A 22,884-nucleotide genomic window follows, 5' to 3' on the forward strand; every position below is an offset into this window, starting at 1 on the left:
TGCTGCGTGCAAGCGGTGCACACTCTTGTGCACCCTCATGAACTTGCTGTCATGCACATGTACCCTTGTGAACTCGCACTCATGCACGCACTTGTGCTTGCATGCACGCATCTGCATAACCACACCATGGACTCACGTCTGCACGCACACCCATGTGCACTCACACACCTGTACCGTGCGTTTGTGCCCGTGCTCTCATACTCGCATGCACTCCTGCACCCGCGCTCCTGAGCACCTGCAGTCCAACCCCCGTGCTCTTGCACCCCCTGCACACTTGTGCAGCTGCACGCCCAGCACATGCCCTCTCTTGCACACTCAGGTGTGACGCTTGTGCAGCGGCCGTGCACCCGCCCACGCCAGCTGCACCCCCAGGCACGCGTGCACCCGCCGCGCGCAGCCGTGCGCGTGCAGATCAGCCGGCCTTGCACACCCGCCGTCACGTGGCGAGAGGGGCGGGGCTTCGCGTCACGCGGCCCCGTTGCTGTGGCAACCGCGTCGGGGCGCTGCGCGCATGCGCGGTGGGGCGGGCGGCGCTTCCCGCAGCCCCCGGCCCGGGCTCGCAGCCTGACCCCTTGGGCTTCCCGCCGCTCCCTCAGCCTTGCCTGGCGCTCACAGCTTCACCTCAGGTTTTCCCTCGCTCAGCCCCCCCCGGGCTTGTCCCTGCTCCCCGAAGTTACCTCAGGCTTGCCTGCCCACGGCCCCCCCTCAGGCCTGCCCCACTCAGGCTTCCCCGCCTCAGGCCTGCCCCCCTCAGGTCTACCCTCACCCTCAGACTTGTTCCATGTCTCCCCCTTGATCCCTCCCAAGCTTCTCTCCTCCGTTACTCTCCCCTTCTCCCCCAGCCATTTTGTGGCTCTCCTTCCTTATGCCAAGTGGTGGGGGTGGGGTCCTTCTCCTCAGTGTCCCCAGCAAGGTGAGGGCTCTGCCCCACCCGGGGGCGCAGGCCCCAGGGTTAGGCTTGCCCCAGCACTCCCACAGGCCCATCCCGGCCCCGATGCCCCCCAGCCCCACCAAGTGAGTGTGCGTGGGGTTGAGCTGGCCCTTGGGAAATGGCCTCGGAGGCGGTGAAGGTGATCGTGCGCTGCCGGCCCATGAACGAGCGCGAGAAGGCCCTCGGCTGCAAGGCGGTCGTAAGCATGGAGAGCACGCGGGGCCAGTGCTTCCTCCAAAACCCCACCGCTGCCAGGGAGCCCCCGAAGCAGTTCACCTTCGACGGGGTGTACTACCAGGAGCACAACACGGAACAGATCTACAACGAGATCGCCTACCCGCTCGTGGAGGTGAGTGATGCCCGAAGCAAGCCAGGCACAGCCAACATGTAGCTCCAAACTTGGGCTGAGGAGTTCTCCGTGGATAGGTGATCCCTAATTTATAAAAATTGATTTATGGACAGAAGCAGCCCAGCCTGCTGCTGCAGGAAGTTTAGCTGTAACCCTGGGATGCAGAGGAAAGCACGACAGTGTCCCAGCAGCAGGCTGGGAAATTGGGAAGAGGAAAAACATTTCTAGCAGCCAGCGGAGCTCTGAGGATAGAATTACATTTAATTGTTTTGAGCGGATGTTTATACAAAAGATGAATCCTGCTGAGTGGGCCCTAGAGATAGTAGCTGGACAGAAACTGCAGTGGAAAGTGATGCGAGGAGAAGGGAGACAAACAAGACTCCTGATGATTTTAGGGACACGTTTACTGTCAAGTGAGAAACCTTAGAGAAGACAGGGAACCTCAGCCTCTTACAGACTAGCAAAATGAGAGGGGATATGTTTGTTTCCTCGTTAATGCAACAGCTAGGGTGAGAAGGGAATCAGTCAAGCAAAGCAAAAAAACCCTAATCCCCCCCAAAAAACAATTTTGTTAAAAAAAGAAACAGGGATAAAATGGCTAGTGATCTTTTTGAGGTGGAAGTTCCTGCTTATGAGAACAGGCAGGGTCTGAAGCAGTAGATTATTAGATTAACAAGCTATTTTATTTTATTTTATTTAAACCTTAAGAAATCCAAATACTTTCTGCTCCTACCATGCTTCTCTGAAATAGGAACAAGTGAAAGTGAGGCCTTCTTTCAGCCAGCTTTCCAAGGGGAAGTTATTCTAAGCTAAAGACCATTCCTTTGGCCGCCCTACAATCAACTAGCATTCTAGTTGTCTCCCTGGATTTCATAAGATTTTTCTGCCCTGCAGCAAAAATATTCTGGTCTTCTGAGTGTTGTCAACATCCCTTCCACTTTTCAACACCTGCATTTCTTCAGGTTTTCCATTTCTGAGAGAAAAGCCATTGATTTCTATGCTAGCAGAATGCATTTTTAAATTATGATACTCTGATGGCATGTGGAGATCAAGTAGTAGTTTGAGGTTTACTTCCAGTTCTTCCTTTAAAATACCTTTTATGAGCTGGGACTGAATCGGGACAATGTATTTCCAGTTATGTAAAACGTGAAGATAATGGCTATTTTATTCGGTTTTCCTCATTTCCAGGGTGTCACCGAAGGCTACAACGGCACCATATTTGCCTATGGCCAGACTGGCAGTGGGAAGTCATTCACCATGCAGGGAGTTGTGGATCCTTCTACACAGAAAGGCATAATACCCAGGGCATTTGAACACATTTTTGAGAGCGTACAGGTAGGTAACAATGCAAAAGAGATCCCATTGTAAGAGTGTGTGATATCTAGAAAGATCTTTTTCTCTCCTACCCCAAGGAGTGAGTGCTGATTGCGCTTGGGAGCAAGAATGGGAACAGGCTTTTGGGTACGCTGCCTCTCGTCCTAAAGCTGAGGCCCGTACGTAGTCAGAGGAGCTGCACCCTTATCTCTGCTGACTTAGAGACTCACGCTTGGGGTGTTGAAGGACTGAATGTCCCTGTGGCGAGCGTGTTGAGTGGTTACACCTAGGAGTGTGATGCCAGCAAGAGATCTGATGAAGTGCTGAAGGGTGGTAGGCACCCAGCTGGCACTGAGGAGCTATGTGGGCTGCCTACTTGCCTTCATTTTGAGCCCTACCCAAAAATTGTTCCTCTTTTGTGCAGTGTGCTGAAAACACCAAGTTCTTGGTGAGAGTTTCCTACCTGGAGATTTACAACGAAGACATACGAGACCTTCTAGGAGCTGATACCAAGCAGAAGTTGGAGGTGAGGTGGAGTCAATGTGTTCTCAGATAGGTATTACCATGAATGTCTTGCAGAAATGCAATAATACTCTCTGTCAGAAGCTGAATGCCGGAAGGTGAAATTACAGTTATGGATGCCAAGAGGAGATTTTGACAGACTTGAGCAAAAGTTTAGTGGCAGAAGGAACAGCATCTGGTCAGAAACACATCTCGTGTGTCCTGCTTGATAGCAGCCAGTAGCTTAGCAGCAGCTGTGTGAATAAAGGATGGAATAAAATGCTCATGGGGTAATTTCTTAATATTGTTTCTCTCACAGCTGTCTCTGAAGCAGGAAGATTCTGTGCCTTATAAATGTTTAGTCTGATCCAGTGGAGCTGTGGATGATCTCATTATCTGTCTAAAACAAAAAAAGCTGATTCTTTTTTGAGGGGACACAGCACATCTTACTCCCCATGGGAATGCACGAGGAAGGCAGGCAGCTTCCAGGAATACACGAGGGTAAACTTTCCTGAAATCCTAATCAGGGGGCTGATTTTTATAATATCTACCTCTTGGTGGCTTTGCAGATCTCTTTGCACATATTCCTGGAGGGAGCTGCAAATCTCTTGCCCTAATTACTTCCCTGCAGGACTGCCCTGGTGGAGAAAACTGAGGCACTAGCACCATCTGCCGCACAGTCGCACCAAAATGGTCACAGACCCAAACTGCCTTACGGGGCAGATGTGTTTTTAAAAGGTTCTTGCCTTTAAGGGAGGCAAAACCCTCTCAGCTCCATGTTCCAAGTGTGCTTCACCTGTGCGTGTCGAGTGGGAGGGTGGGAGAAGGGGACACTCTGCTTTGGAAGGTGCTTGCTGCAGTTTCCCATCCTTTGTTCCACATCAGCAGTGACACCGGTTTCCATGACGACTGCGGTTGGCACTGGCAGGGCAGGAGTTGGGCAGAACAGTTGCCAGGGTAACACTGTCGCACCAGTGACAGCCGCTGCCTGTTGCTGCCTCCACCGAGTCATTAAGGGAGTCCTGTGGAGACAGAAAGCCCAGGCTGACCTGTTGCTCTTTTCTGTGCCCCCCCCAATTCTCCTCCAGAAATCCCACTTCTCTTTGTCCCTTTGCCTTTCAACATCTGACTTTGGTGACCCTGAAGCCCACAACCCCCTCCAGTGGCATGAAACCCTGTGAAGAACAGGGTTGCTGGAGCTCTGCAAGGAAAATCCCTGCCCCCCCCCGCGTCAGGCTGTCGTGGAGTTCAACAGCCATGCCCTCCGCTGGGTGCGCCTCAGGGACTTGCAGCACCCTCAGACACAGCCGTCCAGCTGCAGGGTTCTACAGCACAGGCAGAAGTCAGGGTGTATGAACAGTCTGGCTGTGTTTCTGGAGCCAGATCCATCCTGGGCGGTCACAGCTTTAGAACAAGGTTAAAACCCTGCCAAGTTTAGTTTTCAGCCATTTCTGCTCTGTGTGGATTTTTTAACAGCAAACACTCTACTTGACATTGCTTCTTGTGGCGCACGCGTCACTAACACTCGTCTTTGGAAGTCACACTGACAAACGTGGTAGTATCTGTTGCTCTGTGACACCAAGTCATGACAGCCATATCTTGATATCCCAGCTGAAATGATAAAGATAGTTTTGGTTATGAACTCAGCAGATGTGGGGTGTAACATAGCTGTTGAAAATGAATTCATCTCATTTAAAATTCCCAGCGTGGAGGGGGCTGGTGTAGGAGTGCTGGGATCTCTTGATTGTTTTGTGGTTTTTGTGTAGGTTTGATGGGTCATTCAAGATTTTGAATGTTTCAATCATTTACTAGCATGCTGTATGAAATTTTTCTTCTGCGTGATTGGTAATTGCTGAAAAGATGCTGCTAGCTATTTAACACTGTCTCTACTCAGGTGCCTGAATAGAATTTTAGAGCATCTTAAAAATGAACTAATCTGGAAAAAAATTATTATAGCCCACCTGTGCATGATGGGTATGACTCTGGGAATTTTGTCAGTGTGATCAAGACGCCCTCTCAGAGCGGAGGGGTTCAGCAAAGCACCGGCATCAAATATCTATGACTATTGAATCTGGGCTTTGATTTTTAAAAAAAGGTCCCTATGACTGACGAGATCCTGCCATAACAGGTGAAAAACATTTCACTTTTTTAAAATATGCAGCTTAATAATAAGGAGGTAGAAGGTGTCTCAGCACAGAGAAGCTGGGTTTCTTGTGGCCTAGGAGATATCTGAATCAATCGGCAAACTTTTAATTCTTTTTGCCTGTGAAGACACGAAGGTGGTTCCCTCTCTTTGTGTGGTTTTATTCGTCCTTCAGAAATACTGAGGCTTTTTAGTGGCAGTCAGGTAAGCTTTTGCAATACTGCAGTTTAATTTCTCCACACGCAATACTCACGTAGCCTTCAAGCTTCTGGACAGTTTCCAGAGTACCTTCCTGCAGTCTCTGTGCGTCTTGTTCTAACCTGTGTCACGTTGTCCCTGTTTGCAGCTGAAGGAGCACCCAGAAAAAGGGGTGTATGTGAAGGGGCTCTCCCTGCACACCGTGCACAGCGTGGTACAGTGTGAGCAGATCATGGAGACAGGCTGGAGAAACCGAGCAGTGGGATATACCCTCATGAATAAGGACTCTTCCCGCTCCCACTCCATCTTTACTGTCAATATGGAAATCTACACCGTAGGTAGGTAGCTGGATGTCCCATGTCAGGCCTGGGCCTAGCAGAGTGCAGAATCTGTGCAGTCTGACCAGTCACCCCACAGCTAAACTTAGATCCTAAATGATTTTAGGTCTAGTAGAAATCAGAAATACGCCCTGACATGCACGTTCTTCACAGTGTGAAACGGCTGAGTGTTCAAAGCCATTTGGGTTTTTTGGTGTGTTTTTTTCTTTTTTTCCTCCTCGATTCCCCCTTGGGAGAGAAATGTCCTGCACTCAGACTGGGAACATATTTAATTATCCTTCCATTCCTTTATCTTCTCAAACCTTTATTTCCACCAAAGGGGGCTAAATCTCACAGCCCATCCGATGGCTTGGAGTTCAGGCGTTGTACAGCCTGGAGAAACTTGTCTGATCTCCTTTATAATCCACGTCAGATCATTTCACCCAACGATTCCTTCATTGAGCTTAACCATGGGGCACATCTTTTAAATATGGAATAAAAGAATCCCTTAGTAATGTTTTAGTGACTGTTTTTCCTTTCTGAAGTATCTCATTCCCACTGACGTTTCTTTAGCTGATAAGGTTGCTTCACTGGGTCTGAACACAGACCTGGAGAGGGTTTTTTTCTGGGACTAAGAAAGGAATTAAGTCTCCTGTATTCTGTCTAGTCCTTGACCCCAGCTGCGGCTGTGAACAGCTTTGCCTTCATTTTCTTGAGCTTTTCCAGTCGTGGGGAATGTTACACAAAGCCTTCCTCAGTTGTGGTTCTAGGTGTTGGTGAGGTCATTTTCCTCTATCCAGAATGATGGTGGTGGTGGTATCTTGGGAACTTCTCAATTAACACAGCCAGTGGATGCTAATCCTTGCATCATGTGGGTCTATAAAATCCCAACTTTAATCCTAAAAAGGAAAAAAGTATTTACACTTCTCTTTTGTGTTCCAGATTGGTTCAGGGCTCTTAATCTGGCCTGAAACTATTTCTCTAATTTAATTATTTGAAAACTTCTTACATGGAACAGGATGGCAGGTGGGGAAACTTGCAGTCTTGGCAATTAAATGGAAGACAGCTGGAATATTTGAGGAGAAAGCTGAGGGGTTTGGCACAATCCCTATAACTGGATGTCTACTAGGGTAATCATTAGTTGAAATAGTTAATGAAGTTGGTATTTATGTTGTCATCTTTAGGCTTCACGAAGGGGTACGTGGAGAAGTTCATACTTATTTTCCAGTTGACCCTGTAGTAAATTATAATTTACAGTGAGCTGATATTTTAAAGGATCTCTTTGTAATTATGTGGACTAAAATTACTCTGTTTGTTTGTTTGTTTGTTTGTTAACAGATTCAAGAATTATGGCAAATATTGGGTTCTTTGGCTGGAGATGCTTGACGTGTGCAAGTTACCATCAGTATTTTTACTGTGTTTAGAGTAGCAAATGTTTGATACCTTTACATTTTGCTCAGGGATTGGTTTGTTAATGAGGAAGATGTGCTTATGCCACCAGCACTGGCTGATGGGGTGTACAAAAATTAGATGGGCCAGACTTTTGGTCTGTGACAGGCTTCTTAGCAAGAGTCTGGGGACCTTGTTACACCACGGAAACTAAACTGCTAAGCTCCGAGACCGAAGCAAACAGCCTCCCTGGGTAAAAAGACTGGCAGGAACCGAAACAACTTTTTAATTGCCTGTCAGTGTTTACATAAACTGGGGGAAGGTGGGGAAAAGGTTAGAAAACCTACTTTTTGTGACTCTCCACTCACCCCAGCACTCAGAAAAGATGGTGAGAGGGTGCTCTATTTAAGCTCCATCTGGATTTTTTCCCCCCAGTTCTCCCATGTCTTGACACACCAGAAAGATCTGGAGTGAAACAAGTTTGTTCAGTGGCAAATGTGAAGTTCCACAGTTAATCTGTTGCTGTAACTGGGGAAATATCCTGGGGCAACAGATTTTAGATTTTTTCAGTGTTTACCTGTGAACTTTTAACTTTTCTCCCATGCATCAGATTATTCGTTGCTCGTGTTAAGGTATTGTCCACAGCCATAAATCTGAACTGACTAATTTCAAGGCTCAGTTTTGTAGAAGTCTGCCTGGAAAAGGGCAGACTGTTAAAACCTTGATGCTTTCTGCACTTGGAGTGCTGAAGGAGCTGTTCCCTTGAATTTGAGTTGCAATCTTAAGGAAAGATTGGGATATGGACATTCAAGAGTGTGGTCTGGTGCTTAGGACATAGCCTGTGATTTGGGAATGCTTGTCCAATGCTTTGCTCTGCCTGAGGCTGGGAAAGTTATGTAGGCAGTGAAATTAAGGGATTCCTAAAGTGACCGAGGCACTCGCTCTCTGTCACAGGGAATTTGTGTCATCATGTTAATCCAGCCTCAAAATGCAGGTCAGAAAGCAGATATTGTGTGCGTGAGGTGAGCATCCAGGTAGCTGGGGAGCTGGCTGTTAGCTTCAGCTCACGTCTTCTCTTGCCTTAAAGCGTTACGATGGGGATGGCACCAGCTCACTGGGTCCGACTCCTCACTCACTGGGACCATCTCCACATCAGGGTGGCTCGGGCTGAGCGCAGTCCCAATTTCTTGTGGTTTCCTCATTTCTTGCCTGTGTTCCTTCATTTTACTTTGTCGTTGAGAATGTCATGCATTGAGGAGGAGCAGATGTTGCTGAGCACGCCTGCATGCTGAGTCAGGGTGCAGTTTGACAGCTGTCTGGGCCAGAGGGGAGATCTCCTGGGCTTCTTGAACGTTCGAATCAGATGGTGGACCTTGGTGGTATCTGATAGGATGTGCTTTTTCTTTTGAAGCACAGCAAGAAACGTCTCGAATATATGTCCCTTGATTAGGGTAGGTGGGGTTCTAGTCTTGAGAGAAGATGTAGTTTGGGACTTCATGCAAAAACTGTTTCCAAACCTAGTGTCTACTCCAGCCTTTCTGCTGTAGCCTGTAGAGGTAACCTTCCTGCCTGTCTCTCCAGGATCCCTGAATGCCTACGTGACATCCTATTTAGTCTGTGCTAACTAGCCCTGCTCCAGTTACTGCCCGTTGACTTCTCATTTTGTGCTTCCTCCCTTGTTTCTCTCCAATTGCCAGACATTGTTTAACTTCACAAAACAATCTGAGGAGGAAAAAAGTTCTATAAACTCACAGTCTGACCTCGTTACTTGTAGAGGGCTTTGTGTGAAATTGTAAACACTGTGGAAATATGTGGAGGGGGTGTATGGGGGTGTGTGCTCAGAGCTCACTGGGTGAGTAAGAACAGGCATGAGTTTTTACTGTGCAGGATCTTGTTCAGGAAAGCACTAAAACATGTAGTTCTACGATTAACTAGATATTTATTTACTTAAGGGAGGTGGGCCTCAAATGAAGACAAAGAACAGGGCTTGAAATGGAATGTGATTCTAAGGGAGTCCTGGTTCTTGACTGTTAAGATGCTTTCTCTTAGAGCCCAACCTGGAATTATTTGCTTGCAGATGGGCGAGGGCAGGACCACCTTAGGGCCGCAAAACTCAATTTAGTGGATCTGGCAGGAAGCGAGAGACAGTCGAAAACTGGAGCCACGGGGGAGCGGCTCAAAGAGGCCACCAAAATCAACCTCTCCCTCTCGGCCCTGGGCAATGTCATCTCGGCCCTGGTCGACGGCAGGTGTAGACACATCCCCTACCGAGACTCAAAGCTGACCAGGCTGCTACAAGACTCCCTTGGAGGGAATACCAAGACCCTGATGGTAGCGTGCTTGTCTCCGGCTGATAACAATTATGATGAAAGCCTCAGTACTTTGCGCTATGCTAATCGAGCGAAAAACATCAAGAACAAGCCCTGTATCAACGAGGACCCCAAGGATGCTCTGCTGAGGGAGTATCAGGAGGAGATTAAGAAGCTGAAAGCCATTCTAGCTGAACAGATGGGTGCGAATAACTCGTCAGGTAGGAGGGCCCTTGTGGCTGCAGAGATGTTTTATCTTTGACAGAAAAAAAGAGGTTTTTACACATAAAATGCTCACTGGATTTCACCTCAACCTTTCCCTTACCTGTTGGAGGAAGAGGTCCCCATTCTGGTAACAGACTTTTCTTTCACCGTTGCCAAATTGACCTTATTCCACTGGTAAAGACCATCTCAATTATCCCATATTTTCAGTTATGACAAATCCTGCTAGAAAATGCTGATGAGATTCAAATCCTTAATTCCCCTTGATTGTTCTGGCTACAATTTGGTCAGTCACAGAAGAGAGGTTTTGGCTGGCAGAGCAAAAATGAGCTGTGAAAGAAACAATGATGTAAAATTCTTTATTAAATATTTATTATATATTTTTTAAGGTAGCATTTAGCCCCTGTTCTCCTACCCTGTGAGCTTTTGACAGTCCAAAAGTTTTGCCCTGCTGATGGCACTGCTTACAGAGAGCAGCACTGTCCACTCAGGGTTCAGCCCAGCCCCAGCAGACTGTCTTTGCTGTGAAGTAGGAATAGCAAATGTGGGAACGAATGGGTAAGAGCAGTCTTTAGGGAGCTCATCACCTTTTGAGAATTATCCCCCCCAAAAGGGCAACTTTCAGCAGAGGAATAAGGCTGTAAGATCATTTCCCCCACCCCTTCTGCCGCCTTTCAGTAACAGCTGTGAAGAAAGAAGGCAATTTTGTTGCACCTTTCATCTCCTTCCCAGTGTCTTTTTATCTTCCAAATCTGTTAGCACAGCCCTGGAAACAAGTCTCCTGTTATTTCTCGAAAGAGATTAGATTTATATTTTGTATACCTGAAGCTTAAACCTCTCCCCTTTGGCTCAGCGCTCACTCCTTCTCTCCCCACACCTATGGAGTCTCAGGCCAGTGGGCGTTTTGGCAGCGCAGATGCTGGCACGTGAGTGCAGCTTGAAGGAGCACAAGGATTACGGTGTTCTTTGCTGGCAGCCAGGTTCTTTGTTCTGTTTCCAGGCATTCTACAGACAATCCCACCCAGTAATAGTGAGTGATTTTTATTTCTGCTTTGCTTTGTAGGGCTTCTACCTGCTGAGACTGCTCACCTGGCAGAGAAGCCAGCTCCCCTCAAACCCCAGTTAGATCTTGAAGCAGAGAAGCAGCTCATCAGAGAAGTAAGTCAGGAGGGGGTATCCCGTACTGTCTTTGACTAAGGCTTGTGGGTTTTTATAATGATCATTACAAATACGGTATAGGGCTGTGTGGTTCAGCCTTTTTGGAATGCTTCTCTTCCTAATTTTTGGTCCTTGGGCTTCTCCTGTGGACAGGACATGTGTTGGTGGAGGCCTTATTTACAATGGCACTGTCTCTCAGCATGGTTCCCACCTCTCTGGAGATGAATTGATATGGATTCCCAAGAAGAATTTTTCACACTCCATGTGAAACATAGATTCTACCTGTCAGAGGAGGGAGAAAGAGGGAGTAGGAATGTGGTAGTCAAAGGTGTTAGGAACAGTACAAGGATGAAGATAAAGAGGGGATAGGAAGCCAGGAGGAGGAATGAGGAATTAGGGGGCAGAAAGAAATAAAGTGCTCTCCTTACTTTTCACAATCCCCTTCCAGGGCACCACAGCCACCCAAGACAGTGGTTTCTAGGCTAGTCACCTTCCATCAACACCATGCTGACTTAAATCACAGGAAAAGTCAACGGATACAAGATCGGTCGGGTTTTATTGGGGTGGACACAAGAAGTGACCTAGAGCGGACCTAGATGTGACCTTGTGTAGGGTCAGGGGGCTGTTGCGTCAGGCTGTCTGCTGTGCCTTTCAGGAGTATGAAGAGAAGCTGGCCCAGCTAAAGGCCAGCTACGAAGCAGAGCAGGCGTCCCGGGCCCGCCTCGAAGAGGACATCAGCAGCCTGAGGCATCACTACAATCTGAAGCTGTCTGCTCTAGAGGAGAACCTCAGGAAGGAAGCAGGTGTGGATGAGGCAGGTGGAGGCTGCAGTGCGGGCTGAGGGCTCCCTGACCGCAGATGCAGGCTGCTTTTGCAAAGCATGACTTGTGGCAGCCACTGCAGCCTTTAAAGCAGCAGTGACAGCTACTGCAGTGAGTGCTACCTGGCAGCAACAGCAGTCCCTGCTTTCGGCCCTCCCTTATTGACAGGAGGCTCTGGCTCTCCTGGACCCTTCCTAGGACTCTGTCCCCGTTTTGTCCTCTTCTCTATTTCCCTGGTTTCTTTTCCCTGTCAGGACCAGCCTGGCTCTACCCTGTAAGCCCTGAGGCCATGAAATGCAATTTTTGCCCATGTAGCTGTTTCTTCTGACCTGGGGCAGCGTTTCTCTCAACCAGAGGTCTGAGCTACAGATGTGACTGGTCTTGAGCCGGTTGGCTTTGCACAGCTTGCACGCCCAGGACGAGGGTGGCTGCGGTGGCTGCAGCAGTCTCTTCCAGCGCATGCAAATGCAATGCAGCCCTTGGTCTCCCGGTGGATTATCACCACCATCGCTTTGCTGGAGGGTGGATATTCCTCTTGCATACCTATAAACTGTTGCCAGCTCTTCTCTTCATTGCTGCTTTTCATTTATACTTCCACAGCGCCTCAGAGCATATTTGGCAATGTGCTTGTACAGCACTTATTGCCCAATATTAATTCTTGAACCTACAGTCTTCATTTTGATGCTATCACTTTCTAAGATGAGAGCTCCCCCCCTTCCCCCCCCCCCCCCCCCCATTACAAACGTGCACCCCCCCAGCCTCTGGAAATAGGTTATTTGTGCATGAACATGAGGACCCAGGCTCTCCAAACCCTGTAAAATCTGCATTCTGTACCTATCTGCCCTCTGGGTCTTTAATGGCTTGTAGTGACCGGCAAGAAGGTAAATAACAGGGTTTTTCCTTTCAGACACAGAGTTCTTAGTTTTTGGTGAAGACTTTGATGTTTTCACAGATTTATGCTCTAGTTTTGCAGAGGTCATCGCTGACACTGTGGTTATTTTCTCTTTTACTCTTCAGCTGCTGTGAGGACTGAAACTACTCCTGACATGACACCTCTGCCTGTAGACGCTACAGCAGGGGAAGGACCAACATCAGCCCAGGTACCCTCTAAAGCTACTTCTCCCCCCACGGTGGCATAAACCCAAGTGGGGAGTGTTACCCTTCACCTATCCTGGTACTCTTGCTGTGTGTTTTCAGAGCTACAGCCTTTGGTTTGCTCTTGTCCTCAGGGCCCAGAAGCACTTCGGACTGTCCCGGATGCCTGCGGTGTGAGCAGGGGGAGTGCTGGAGCAGAGGGGGCTGGTGCGGAGGGGATTGCATTGCCTGCAGACCAGCAGCAGGTGCTGGCCAGGTCAGTGCTGGCGCTGCTCCTGCTAACCGCCCCCTGGGCGCTGCTTACAACACATGCAACCCTGTTCTTCTGTTATTACAACTGTTGAGCTTCAGCTGTCAGTTCAGCGCAGTACAAAGCTAGGCAGGCATGTATTCTTTACCCCCAAATTACCTTTGTCCTATTTGGGCAGATAAATACTTGTTACATGTGGCATTTGATGATGCCAAATGCCAGAATTATGAGAGAAAACTCTGGAGGTGTCTGTATCAGCAGACGTGGATGCAAAAAAGCATGCTCTCCTGGTAACAAATCCTAGATCTGTAGGCAGGGAAGTCTCTTCCTTCTCTGGCTTTTTGCAGGTGTAATTTATGAGGAATTTATGAAGTTGAGTCTGGCGGTTGCTGAAAGAACTTGTGTGCCCAAAGAGGTTATGGAGGCGACCTCCTTTTCCTCTTGGAAGAAAGCTCTTGCAGGGCACGCGGAGCCCTCTCCTGTCAGTACAAGTAAGGCAGCAGGCCTTCCTGCGGCTCACTGTGTGGATGGAGCACAGCGTGTCCTCCACGACTCTCCCTTGTCATCGAGGGCACTTTTGCCCCTCACTCACGCATCTGACAATGTTTGCAAGACGTCAGCCGGAATTGGCATCAGCATTTCCCAGTAACCCCACTGCAGGGGCAGTGTTAGCCCAGGGGCTGGAGCACGGGGCTGGGATGTGAGGGGTGCAGGCTCGAGACTCACACCAGGCCCTGTCTCAGAGGCATCTTGTCTTGAAGTCAGAGTACAGCACAGTGTATCAGAACTTCTGGGCTGTTTCAGAAATAACTCTTCAAGCACATTCTGCCGATTTCTCTCTTTTACTCTGTTGCGTGGAATTATATAAAAATCAGAAATGCTGAGTGTAAGATATAATGTGGATGATCGGGTTTGATTCTGAAAAGTTCTGTGGTTCTCAACCAATCTTTCAGCTTTCTGGTGAGCTCCTGCAGCACGTGCTTGCTCTGTTGGGCCTCACCCACTTGAAAAAGGAGCTATTAAGACATTGAGATTAGCAGCATCTGTAATTTGTGGGCAGTTCTGTCTGTTAATGGAGAGGTCTCCGAAGAAACCATTCGTTTTGACTATACAGCAACTCTTAATAGTCCTATTGCAGTGTTCCCTTTCATGACAAACAAGTGACAAATGCGCTTCTAATTACATTGTTAGAATCACAGTTCTCTGCAGATTAGGCAGGAGGGTTTGGGGGTTTTCAAAGCCGCCTGTTAAAAGCTTTACCGTCAGGGGACAGCTGTGAGATCTCGTGACACGCTCAGCAGTGCAAGGATTCAAGTGTGTTATGGAACAAACAAAACTGAAGGCTACTTGGCAAGTGCAGTGAAGGAGAATAGCAGGTCACCTCTGGTGGAGAAGGAGCTGTTTCAGCTGGGTTTGAAGCTAATTAAGAGGCTGTTATCAGCAGAGGGTTTATCAGTGGTGGGATTTTTTCCATCGTGAGCCAGTGCTGGCCAACCCGAGCCGCCTGCTCTGCTGCAGATCGCTGTGCAAAGCGAATGGCTCCGGAGCCAGGCTTTATTGCCGTGCCGGAGCACGTGGGGCTGCGTGGCACAGACCTGAGCCGAGCTCGATTTCAAACAGGGGTCCGGGCCAGCACCAAACAGCAACGCTGAGCTTACGAAGTCATCACCCCACCCGATACGGCCCCCAGGAGACCATGCTATGGCTTCCCACTCTACCCCTCCCATATCCACCACTTAAAATATTTCTTTGTGTCATTTGGGCATTTTTTTTGGTGTTTGCTTTGAGAGTCTTTCAAAACAAGAAGTAAGAATTGAAATATGGTGCTATAGTCAATGTATATTTCAATAAGAATTTAAATGTAAATTTCACAAAACAGGGCTTTTAAAAAAAGAGTTCTGGGAGCGTAGATACAGATTTCCAGACACACCTGTTGACACAATAACACATACACTGCCTTGCATCCACAGGAGTATTTATGACAGAAACTTAATAAAAGTAGAATTTTCCATGATTACTCAGGGCAGCAAATCTCGTCAGAAATCACCATTTTCTGGACGTTTTCTGGTGTCTCCCCAGATGTCGGTGAGGTGGGGACGTGTGTCCTCCATGCTCACATGGACAGTTCTTTGTCCTGCTGAGCTAAGAGAAGCGTTTGCCCTTCCCAGGCTGCAGATGCTGGAGCAACAGGTAGTAGGAGGGGAGCAGGCTAAAAACAAGGACCTCAAAGAAAAGCATAAACGCCGGAAAAAATACGCGGACGAGCGGAGGATGCAGCTGGTGGCTGCCCTGCAGCAATCTAACGAGGACAGCAGTGACTGGGTCCTGCTTAACGTCTACGACTCCATCCAGGAGGAGGTCCGAGCCAAGAGCAAGCTTCTGGAGAAGATGCAGGAAAAGGTGAGCAGCTCCCCGCTATCGCTGCGGAATCTTTTGGGAGCATCCCTTTCCTCCTCTGCGTGCCTGTTGGTTTTTTTAGGTTAAGGAGGTGTTTTAGGGCAGTATGTGTAAGAATGACTCTGGCTGCGTCAAGTATTTCACACACGTGCCTGTCAGCTTGCTTGCGTGCGTTTTGATGACATTCCAGACGCAGCAGCCCTCGAGGTGGTCAATTAAGGTGTTGAACCCCCAACCCCCACCTGGTTTCAAGGCTGGGCTCATTGTCAGGGCTGGTGTCGGGAGGGGATGTGACTCCCGCTGCTGACCTACACAACCTACTGCACAGCCTCCTCCGCTCCGGCCGCCCCAGCGTCACGCTGGGGTCTCAGGGAGAAATTACAGCGTGAAAGGTGGTGGTGGTGGGGGGTAAGGAGGAAATTAAATATATATATCTGTAAAAGCAATGCTTTTGGATTTTAGGCACACTTGCAAATCAGTTTTGCTCTGCTGTGGCGAGGCAGAATCAGACGAGCTTCCAAAAAAATGTGTGTGTGTGTGTGTGTGTGTGTGCAATGCTGAACCGCACATTTAAGAATGTGTTTTATTTCTGTATTTAGGGTACGGCAGAAATATTGCACCTTTTCATCCGCGTTAGGAACTCCCAAGGGTTTGTTACCACTGGGCACAGACCGTGCTAGTAAGAGTAACTTCTTGTCTGTTCAAAGACTTGGTGCTGTGGGGAGACGCAAGAAATCTTTCATTAAAACAGATGTGGAATAATCTCTCGACACAAATCACATCCTAATTCTGAACTATAAATTAGAAATCTACCCAAATATTCATGCTTTTGTGTCCTTCCGTCCCTCTGCCTGTACTCACAGTAACAATTGCTCGCTCTCCTTCACAATCCCAATGATTTATTTTGGTTTTATGTCCCAGCTGCGGGCTGCTGAGACTGAGATCAAAGATCTGCAGTCGGAGTTTGAGCTGGAAAAGATCGATTACCTCAGCACCATCCGCCGCCTGGAGCGAGATGTGATGCTCTTCCAGCAACTGCTGGATCAGGTGCAGTCCCTCGTCCGGCGTGACTGCAACTACAGCAACCTGGAAAAGGTCAAGTGCGAATCTGTCTGGGACGAGGAAACCGGCTGCTGGAAAATTCCAGAGCCCGTCATTCAAAAAACACGCCTGCCTGCAGGTAAGAGCGTCTTGGTGGTGGGCGCATGGCTCGGCAGATGGCGGGTGGGCTGCGCTCGTTTGTAAAGCCTCCCGTGTACAGAAAGTTTATTTAGAAAGTTTGAGTAATGTCTCTAACACGAAGACGGGTATGGATCCTTAGGGAATCTCTGCGGTACAAATCCCTGGGGAATCTCTGTGGTGTTGGGGATCGGGGAGCGCGTTAGTTGTGCTGGAGGTGACAAGCCCGTAACGTCCGTCTCTTCCCGCAGCAGTTCCAGCCCTGCCAGAGCCCACACCCGCCCGACGGAGCCCCCCAGCCCAGCACGGCGAGCCAGCGGTACGGCGTGGTTCTCTTTATTTTCTATTCCTATTTATCCCATTTCTGCCCCGTTCCCGAGTGCCCCGAGGGCTTGTGCGGCGCCCAGCGCTGCTGACCCGTTGCACGCTCGCAGCCTGAGCAGGACCGCTACAAGCTGGTGCTGAGCAGGAGCGGCAGCGAGGCCATCGCCAGCAGCTACTTCCGAGCCCCGCCAGCCCGCGGGACCCTGCGGCCCCCAGGTGAGCCCGTCCCCTCCCGCACGCTCCTTCCCCCGTTGCGATTCCCGAGGGGAGCGCGTCAGGCTGGGCACCCTGGCCTCAGCAGGGCCCGCCCGCAGGATGAGGCCGCTTCTGGCCTCCCGCGGGGGGACCCACCGCGCCCCCCCCTCTTCTCTTACAGCCACCCCGGGGCCGCAGGGGGCTCAGGGGGGCGCCTGCCCCCTGCCCCGGCCCTTCCGCCTGCAGGCCCTGGCCCCGGCCCCGCCGCCCACCGCCGCCAGGCGCCACAAGGCCAAAGCCGGCGCTGGCCGCCGCCCGCTCTGACCCCGCCGCGCCCGGGCCTCCGGCTGCGCGGGACGGCGCCGCGTGTGGCCGGTTTCGCAGCGAGAGGCTCTCGCTCGGCGGCGGGGCGCTCTGGCAGCCGCCGCGTTGCGTCGCGCCCGGTTACCCCCAATAAACGCTCCGACAGCGCCATTTTGGGGTCTGTTCCTGCGCCGGGGCGGGGTGGGAGCGGGCCGGGCCCCGCCGCCATCTTCCGTACGGCGGCCGCGCGGGGTCACGGCGGCCTCCCGGTGATTGGCCGGCGGCGCGGAGCTGGCGGCCGCTGGTTGGGAGGCGGGGGTGCGGCGCCCGGCGCCGACTGGCTGCCCGCGCCCGCGCGCTGCCGGGGCAGGTCGGCGGCGGCGAGCAAGATGGCGGCGGCCGCGGTGCGGCTGTGGTGGCTCCTGGCGGTGGCGGCGGCCGGGGCCGAGGGCGGGCCCCGCACCCTGGTGCTGCTGGAGAACGGCAACCTGCGGGACACGCACTCGCTCTTCTTCCGCAGCCTGGCGGGTAGGGCCCGGGGGGCCCCGCGCCGGGCTGGGCGGGGGAGAGGGGGGCGTTTGGGGCCCTCCGGCCGGACTGAGGGTAGAGGTTGGGGTCCCCTGAGGGAGAGCGGGGGGGTGGTTGGGGTCCCCTGGCCGGGCTGAGGGAGGAAATTGGGGTCCCCTGGGGGAGAGGGAGGTTTTTGGGTTCCCCTGGCCGGGCTGAGAGAGGAGGTTGGGGATCCCTGGGGGAGAGCTGGGGGTTTTCGGGTCCTCCGGCCGGGCTGAGAGAGGAGGTTGGGGTCCTCTGGGGGGGGAGCTGGGGGTTTTGGGGTCCTCTGGCTGGGCTGAGGGAGGAGATGGGGTTGTGTCCCCAGCTGTGCTTGTTTCGGGTCCCCAGCAGCGTTGTCTGCACTCGATGGGTGTCAGCGGGGCATCCTTGCAACAAAGGGGCTCTTCGGGGGATTGAACCCTGAGGATTAACATGGGAACATCCCGGTGGTCCCCCCAGGAAGCCCCTAAGCCACTTTTTCCAAACCCCCACTGTTCAGTGGGGGGATAAACCTGAGTGTGGTGGGTTGGTGAGACACCACAGCTGTCGGTTGTGTCTGTGGCTGCAGACAGGGGCTTCGATCTCACCTTCCGCACAGCGGATGATGCCGGCCTCTCCCTGATAAAATACGGGGAATTTCTGTACGACAACTTGATCATCTTCTCACCATCCATAGAAGGTAAACACAGGAGGGGAAAACTCAACTGCTTTTGGGACTTGGCAGCATTTTTGGAGAGGGATTTCCAACTATTCGGTCAATTTTAATTAAATCTTACGCTTTAGGTGTTATCCTTTGTGTTTTGCACCTGGTAGCAAACTGCAGGTACCTCCAGGCCTCTAGTGGTGGTTCTTTCAGCCACGAGAGAAATGATCTGGTGTTTTGCCATGGTTTAATTGTGCTGTGGTGTTTCTTCTGAGAACTAGTCGTGAATTTCTGGCCTGCGCTTTCAGATTTTGGTGGAAACATCAACGTGGAGACCATCACCGCTTTCATCGACGGCGGTGGCAGTGTCCTCGTTGCTGCCAGCTCAGACATTGGTAAGTACAAATGTTCGTCAGGGTTGAGTTAGTGCATTTCGGGCACTGCTTGTAACCGGCATCTCTGCCGCTGATGCTCTGCGGATAGTTTATTCACCATTCTGCAAGTTCCTGTGACAGAAATGGTGAGAAAACAGTTTCTTGTTTCTCATTGTGAACCTCAAGGCGTGTGCTGTAAGGAAATGGGGGATAAATAGCCTTTATTGACACTTTGAATAGGAACTGAGCTGGGGGAGGTTGAGTTGCTCCTCGGGGTTTGGCTGTGGAGTGCTGAGCATGTGACTCTAAGCTGAATTTTGCTTTTGAGCGCTGAGACTGGTGTTGCGTCCTGAACACACTGTGTAAAGAGGATCCGTTTTGTTCTTGTAGGCGACCCGCTGCGGGAGCTGGGCAGCGAGTGTGGGATAGAGTTTGATGAGGAAAGGACAGCGGTCATCGACCATCACAACTATGATATATCCGACCCCGGCCAGGTGAGTAGGTTTGCCTGCACGTTTTGGGTGTTTTCAGTGCAGAGGTTTAGGCGTGAATCTCCTGTCCTCGTTTCCTTTTTTTTTCTCTATCTGTTCTCTGCTTTCCTGCCTTTCTCCCAGGAAAGTCGTAAATGATGCCACCTCGCAGTGTTCAGTGACGCTGCAGTCGGGGCTGCTGACATAGCACTGCAGGGCGTTCGGGGTCTCTGCCCTCGGATTCATCTTCCTGAATCTCCCGGGTTTCATTGTTCAGGTTACAGCCTGAAACTGTCACCGGGTCTCAGGCGGTCACGCCACGGTCACTGGTGGGTGTGAACCGCTCTGAAGGGTGTGATGGGGTGAAGCACGTCAGACAACGAGCGTGACGCTTTGGGTGTGGGAAGGGAGATTATCCAGAGATGAATATAGAAATGTACGTGTTTCTGTGATTTACTTTTTTTTCCCTCTAGTATCATCTGGTACTGTAAAGGCTATATTAAGGTCTGAACTAAATATATTCTGCTCATTTTTAATAAAGTTAAACTGTTGAAGCAGTATGTGGACGTTGTCCCAGTACAAGGATGAAAGTTACTAAGTACAGGAAAATAAAACACCAGCAGTGTTGCTGTCTTTATCAAAAGTTGGTTTTCTTTTCCTTATGTATCAGTATCAGTTTGATCATAATTAAACAAAAATAAGCTGGTTTTTACTTTTTAATTGAATTGTAACGTTCATCCACCAGTGGCTCAGTTGGACTTGTCTGTAAAAGCAGCATTAGCTTTCAGTTAAGCAGAGGATCTGTTGCTCGCCGCTAGAACCTAACACCAGCCCGCCTGCCCCTGCGGCGCGTTCACGCCGCTCTCTCTCACTTCTCCCAGCACACGCTCATTGTCGCCGATGCTGAAAATCTCCTGAAGGCCCCCACCATTGTGGGGAGAGCGGCGCTGAACCCCATCCTGTTCCGAGGAGTTGGGTAAGCGACCTGCGGCGTGGCGGTGGAAGGGGGGGGAGGTGGTGGCTGTAGGGGAAGGGGAGTGAGCGCCGCGCGAGGTAAGTGTGGGGTCAGCCAGCTGTGACTCCGGATGGGAGCAGCCTCCCTCGATTTCAAGATGCCAATAAAAAGAATCTCCAAAGCCACTTAGTCGCTGGCTCAGGAACATTTATTAATGTAAATTAGTGAAGCTTGACTGCGTATGTTAAGGAAATATTTCATTGCTCAGCGTGTGCAAGTTCTGCGGTTGTCTTGCTGCATCCAGAGGGCAAGGAGGTTCACACAGTTGGTGGCCACACATTCCTTGGGGGTTGGGGGCGCTGGGGGGTCTTTGTGCCACTCACGGTGCCTCTCCCTGCAAGGATGGTGGCTGACCCTGACAACCCGCTGGTGCTGGATATCCTGACGGGCTCGTCTACCTCTTACTCCTTCTTCCCAGACAAGCCGATCACTCAGGTATGCTTGGTGGCTTTTCCTCCTCTTTGGAGCTGTACTTCTGCAATTAAGCCTCTCAGATTTTGGCAACTTGGCAAGATCATCGGGTGTTTGATCTCCTGATGGATTTTGAAGGGGTCAGGGCTTGCCTTCCTGCATTGCCCTGAGAATCTTCCTCTTTGGTTTCTGCCCCTGGGAAAATGTCCAGCATGAGGGACACGGAGGAGAGGCCAGCCTAGATCAAAGGTTTCATTCCAGGCGGAGGGGGTGGAAGCTGTGAACCCCGTTCCTGGTTACTCTGAGCTTCTGTGCTAGCGAGTCGGGATGTTCCACCCCGCAGCAAACCAGAGATTAACTCTTCTTTAATCACCCCTAAATTGGCTAAACGCTCTTCGAAATGCCTTCTTTCCCCTTCCTTTCCAGTACCCACACGCAGTTGGGAAGAACACCCTTCTGATCGCGGGGCTCCAGGCCCGGAATAATGCCCGCGTTGTTTTCAGCGGCTCCTTGGATTTCTTCAGCGACGCCTTCTTCAATTCTGCCGTGCAGAAAGCTACTCCTGGCTCCAAGAGGTACGTTGGCTTCCTGACATCCCTGGCTGCACAGTATCTGGGAGCTGTTTGGTGAAGAAAGTCCTGGGAAATAGGCAACATATATTCACGTGATGGGAAAACTTGAATGAAATTGGGGGTGATGCGTTTGTTTGGCCTTAGGGAACAAAGCCCTTCGGGGAGCAGGTCCCTCCTTTCGCCCTGGCTGGTGTTTTGTTGCTTTAACGGTTTGGGTTTTGGCACACGGTGTGTGTTTTCGGCGTGGCTGCCATGCTCTCTCGGCCTTCCTTTGGCCGTAGGTACTCACAGACAGGGAATTACGAGCTGGCTGTTGCCTTGTCCCGCTGGGTGTTCAAGGAGGAGGGAGTGCTGCGTGTCGGGGCCGTGTCCCACCACCGCGTTGGGGAAGTTGCGCCTCCCAACGCCTACACCGTCACCGACCTGGTGGTAAGGCTGCCGTTCAAGGCGGCACGAGGGGACATGGAACCTCCTTGAGAAAAGGAATTTGGGAAAATTTGAACTTGGAATGAGTCCAGGTTTGCTGGTTAACTTTTCCCAACGTTGTGGTTTCGTTCCAGGAGTACAGCATTGTGATCGAAAAGCTTTCCGATGGCAAGTGGGTTCCCTTCGACGGAGACGATATTCAGCTGGAGTTTGTCCGCATTGATCCCTTCGTGCGGACTTTCCTGAAGCGGAACGGTGGGTTTCCCTCGCCGCCTTGGGGCTCCTGCGGCTTCGTGCCTCACTGCCACCTCACTGCCCTCTCTTCCCTCAGGCGGCAAATACAGTGTGCGGTTCAAGCTGCCGGACATCTACGGCGTGTTTCAGTTCAAGGTGGATTATAATCGGCTGGGTTACACGCACCTCTACTCCTCCACCCAGGTACGTGGAGGGGGGAGACCCACCCGAGGGGGGAGGGGCTGCTGGGCAGCCCACCGAGCGCTGCTTTCCCCCCCCGCAGGTGTCGGTGCGTCCCCTCCAGCACACGCAGTATGAACGGTTCATCCCCTCGGCGTACCCGTACTACGCCGGTGCCTTCTCCATGATGGTTGGCCTCTTCATGTTCAGCATCGTCTTCCTGCACATGAAGGAGAAGGAGAAATCCGACTGAGCTCCCTGTGGGAGGGTGAGCCCCTTCCCCAGCTCCGGGCAGGGGCGGGCGGCGCTCGGGGCCCTCATTTGTCACCCTATGAGGACTGGTAGGTGCCAGACACGCTGTGGATTTGCGTTTGGTCTTTTTTTATTTGTACACGTGAGAGGATTAATAGGAAAGAAAAGGAAATTTGGGGGGGGGGGGCGCGGAATCTGTCACCAGAGCATCTGCAGAGCTGGAACCGCGGCACGCTGGTGTGGTTCCTTGCCGAGTTGGTGATGTTGGTCTTGTCCCACCGCTGGAATGGTTTTGATCGGAGCTGATAACGCCCTTTTCAAAATAAAATCTCGTTCCTCTCGCTCTGGGTTGAAGCAAAG

The 22,884-nt window shown here is 51.0% G+C and overlaps 1 protein-coding gene and 1 long non-coding RNA gene across 3 annotated transcripts; one reads left to right on the top strand and one right to left on the bottom strand.

Moving 5' to 3' along the window:
- Window positions 1-89: 89 nt before the first annotated feature.
- On the top strand, window positions 90-22,865 carry LOC308060284 (kinesin-like protein KIF17). 2 transcript variants are annotated; one of them, XM_080378795.1, is made up of 23 exons: window positions 90-1,280; window positions 2,469-2,615; window positions 3,019-3,120; window positions 5,585-5,774; window positions 9,220-9,672; window positions 10,737-10,831; window positions 11,487-11,634; window positions 12,670-12,752; window positions 12,882-13,003; window positions 15,166-15,397; window positions 16,316-16,574; window positions 16,825-16,892; window positions 17,008-17,923; window positions 18,516-18,626; window positions 18,899-18,985; window positions 19,355-19,458; window positions 20,316-20,410; window positions 20,791-20,884; window positions 21,287-21,435; window positions 21,714-21,861; window positions 21,993-22,113; window positions 22,190-22,296; window positions 22,376-22,865. In XM_080378795.1, exons 1-23 carry the CDS (start codon window positions 1,050-1,052, stop codon window positions 22,523-22,525), a joined length of 4,212 nt encoding a protein of 1,403 aa, XP_080234921.1. In that variant the 5' UTR covers window positions 90-1,049; the 3' UTR covers window positions 22,526-22,865. The 2 variants fall into 2 exon arrangements, with proteins under 2 accessions (XP_080234921.1, XP_080234922.1); XM_080378796.1 differs by lacking the exon at window positions 9,220-9,672 and having other exon boundaries at window positions 1,035-1,280.
- On the bottom strand, window positions 15,931-17,659 carry LOC308060298. Its single transcript, XR_013926659.1, has 3 exons — window positions 17,541-17,659; window positions 16,382-16,480; window positions 15,931-16,109 (listed from the first exon to the last, which is right to left on the bottom strand). It is a non-coding gene; the product is annotated as an uncharacterized lncRNA (long non-coding RNA).
- Window positions 22,866-22,884: the final 19 nt, after the last annotated feature.

Source organism: Falco punctatus (genome assembly GCF_963210335.1).
Source record: "Falco punctatus genome assembly, chromosome: 3".
NCBI classification, from domain to species: domain Eukaryota; kingdom Metazoa; phylum Chordata; class Aves; order Falconiformes; family Falconidae; genus Falco; species Falco punctatus.

Coding starts and splice junctions, on each gene's coding strand:
- LOC308060284 (XM_080378795.1), top strand. CDS start 1,050: ATGGCCTCGGAGGCGGTGAAGGTGATCGTGCGCTGCCGGCCCATGAAC. Junction 13,004..15,165: donor CAGCAGCAGGTGCTGGCCAG/GTCAGTGCTGGC, acceptor TGCCCTTCCCAG/GCTGCAGATGCTGGAGCAAC. Junction 18,627..18,898: donor CTTCTCACCATCCATAGAAG/GTAAACACAGGA, acceptor CTGCGCTTTCAG/ATTTTGGTGGAAACATCAAC.